The following is a 3,085-nucleotide window of genomic DNA, read 5'->3' as shown; positions in this document are numbered from 1 at the left end:
GCTACCTGCGGCGCCAGAAGAGGTTCAAGTGCGAGAAGAAGATGCCGACGAAATCCGATGGCAGAAAGGAGCAGGAGGCCTCCGGGGACTCCGTCAAACCTCCCGGACTCCTGGACTCCTCCATGCCCTCCTCCAGCCAGACGGCGTCGCCTCCTGGTCTGGACCTGCGGGGAGACCTGAAAGTGTCCGGCCCCCAGCTGCTGTCCTCCCTGTCGCTACCCCCCCACTCCATGGCGCATGAGTCCCAGCTGCACCTCAAAGGAGACCCCCACTACTCCTTCAACCACCCCTTCTCCATCAATAACTTAATGTCGTCCTCAGAGCAGCAGCACAAATTGGACCTGAAGGCCTACGAGGCGCTGCAGTACTCCTCCTACAGCGCTGGGGGGGGCTCTGGCCTGGGGGGGAGGACCATGGAGACTCTGGAGGCCTCCTACTACCAGGGGGTGTATCCCAGACCGCTCCTCAACACCTCCTAGGACCCTTCGCACGTGGACTCTGACTTTCTGCATGCAGCCGTCCTGGACTTCCTGTCTGACTGTGGTGGCTGAACCGAGTGAACCGAAGTCCTGTACTGTGACCAGACCGGGACGTGAACCAGGACTCAAAGAGACGTGTGAACGCTATTCAAACTGATTCGAGGTCTGTGTTCTCCTTTTACACACGAGTCCCAACTAAAAGGTGTGTTAGGGTCCCAGAGGTCCCGAGGGCTCATTTACAAGATGAATGTTAAAAACATTTGGATGTAAATTAATATCCAAGTGGACAAATCCTTCTGCGCCAGTAATCTGCACAGAAAAATGCTTTGTTTGTAAACTGGTTTCTGGGAAATCGTTCAGCGTCCCAGTAGAACCCAGTAAGAACCCAAAGGACCCTCAGGGGCCCGAAACGGTGGATCTGAACCCCCCTACAAAGCGGTCTTTGAGATATAGGCGACTGGATGAGGAGCCTGCAGGCCATTACCCAACTCTAACTCCCATCATGCATTGCAATAAAAGAAAAATGTATTAATTTAAAACTGGTCACAAAATGTTTAATTCATTTTAGATATTATTAATGTGCTGAGACCACTCAGAGGGCCCCGAGCCACAGGTTGAACCACTGAATTAAAGAATCGCAGGTTCCAAAAGAGTTCAAGGTCAAATTATTTATTATTAAGTGACGAGGAAGTATTTTTCCCACGACCTCGTCTGCCGCTCTGCTGACCTCCTGAGGGGTCGCGACCCTCAGAGTGAGAAACCCCCACACAGATCAAAGGCTTCTGGTTTAAAGCTGTGTGTCGTCTGTATCCGGGCAGATTTCTGATCAAACCTCTGTTGCAATCTATTGATCCAATTTAATTCTAAATATTAATACTTCATTAAATATGAAGTATTTGATTATTAACAAATTATCCTGACCTAAAGAAATCAACGTTGTATATAAATCTGAAGAGAAATGCATAAAGTACAAGTACTCAATGAAAATGTCATCACATATAATACTATTAATAATAACAACACACAACTAATAATAATGATAATAACAACAGGAACAGACACACATCAGACGAGGATTATTATTGTTATCAATGTTATTATTGATAACAATAATAATACAACCATGTTTGTTTGAAGACTTTCACTCTGTGTGTGAAAGGGGAACTCACTTCCTGTTGTATTAAAACTGGTGATGATGATGATGATGATGATGATTGTTCTCCATGCGCATGAAGGGGAAGTTTTCTTCTTCGTCTTCTTCACAAAGTCTGAAACAGGAAGGAAGGTTTTGATGAAGATCTCCGGCTCGCCCTTGTTGTGTTTGTTGGTTTTTGCCTTTGCTGCATGTGCTTCTTCTTCTTCTTCTTCTTCTTCTTCTTCTTCTTCGTCTCTTCTTCTTTTTGTTCTTTTTCTTTTCCTTCTTCTTTGTCTTTCCTTCTTTTTTATTTTTCTCCTTTTTTTCCTTCTTCGCCTTCATGTTCTTAACTTATTGTCATTTTCAAATAAAACAATAAAACATGTATTTATTTGTACTTAGATTTGACGTATTTATTGTGATCAGTGATAGTTTACTACGGCGTTGTGAGAAGCTTCATATCAATAAATAATTGATCATCTGATCAATTATCTTTAAAGTGAAGAAAACGTGTACCTCGTCGTTTAGCTGGAGAACGAAAAAACTTCCACATGAATTAAAAATATGAGTTCTGATTGAAATCAAATCAAATATTAATCAGCACTTACTTGAGATTTGTTGTTTTACATTGTGTTGACTTGTTTTCTTATTGTTTGTTTCTTGTTGTTTATTTTTCAGTTTCTTTATGTTCAGTTTCTTTGCAATGAAATCAGACCCAGTCTGCTCCGTCTATTCAATTCAGTTCATCGAGTTTAGCCCAAAATCACAAATTATAAACTCCCCTCAGGGTTTTACAGTCTGTACAGAGAAGAAGCTTCACAGAGCAACAGAGGATCCTCTGTTGCTCTGTGAAGCTTCTTCTCTGTCTCAGGAAGAAGCTTCACAGAGCAACAGAGGATCCTCTGTTGCTCTGTGAAGCTTCTTCTCTGTCTCAGGAAGAAGCTTCACAGAGCAACAGATGATCCTCTGTTGCTCTGTGAAGCTTCTTCTCTGTCTCAGGAAGAAGCTTCACAGAGCAACAGAGAAGGTATTGTACATGTACATGGTACATATAATGAGTAGTATACACATGGTACATATGAGTAGTATACACATGGTACATCTAATGAGTAGTATACACATGGTACATATCATGAGTAGTCTACACATGGTACATATGAGTAGTATACACATGGTACATATCCTGAGTAGTATACACATGGTACATATGAGTAGTATACACATGGTACATCTAATGAGTAGTATACACATGGTACATATCATGAATAGTATATACATGTACATGACCACGTCCCAGATAACCACAGTCCATGAAGCAGAAGAGGTAGGGAGGAGGGCATCAGCAGGGCCATGGCAGGAGACAGGAGGTAGGAGACAGGAGATAGTAGATAGGAGGCAGGAGGCAGGAGACAAGAGATTGGAGGCAAGAGATAGGAGGTAGGAAGCAGGAGACAAGAGATAGGAGGTAGGA

At 43.0% G+C, this 3,085-nt stretch overlaps 1 protein-coding gene across 1 annotated transcript in view; it reads left to right on the top strand.

The window, feature by feature from the left end:
* foxa1 (forkhead box A1) overlaps positions 1 to 1,015 on the top strand; it is a 3,572-nt gene extending 2,557 nt beyond the window's left edge. Inside the window, exon 2 of the mRNA XM_068601122.1 lies at positions 1 to 1,015. This exon is cut by the window's left edge and continues 643 nt beyond it. Within this exon, the coding sequence (XP_068457223.1) occupies positions 1 to 479 (479 nt within the window). The 3' untranslated portion in view covers positions 480 to 1,015.
* Positions 1,016 to 3,085: the final 2,070 nt, after the last annotated feature.

Source organism: Clinocottus analis, unplaced genomic scaffold, assembly GCF_023055335.1.
Source record: "Clinocottus analis isolate CAN_PGR_092001 unplaced genomic scaffold, fCliAna1.0.p SCAF_5, whole genome shotgun sequence".
In the NCBI taxonomy this organism is placed as follows: Eukaryota; Metazoa; Chordata; class Actinopteri; order Perciformes; family Cottidae; genus Clinocottus; species Clinocottus analis.
The sequence above is the reverse complement of the archived record's forward strand: the minus strand, read 5'-3'. Positions and strand labels throughout refer to the sequence as shown.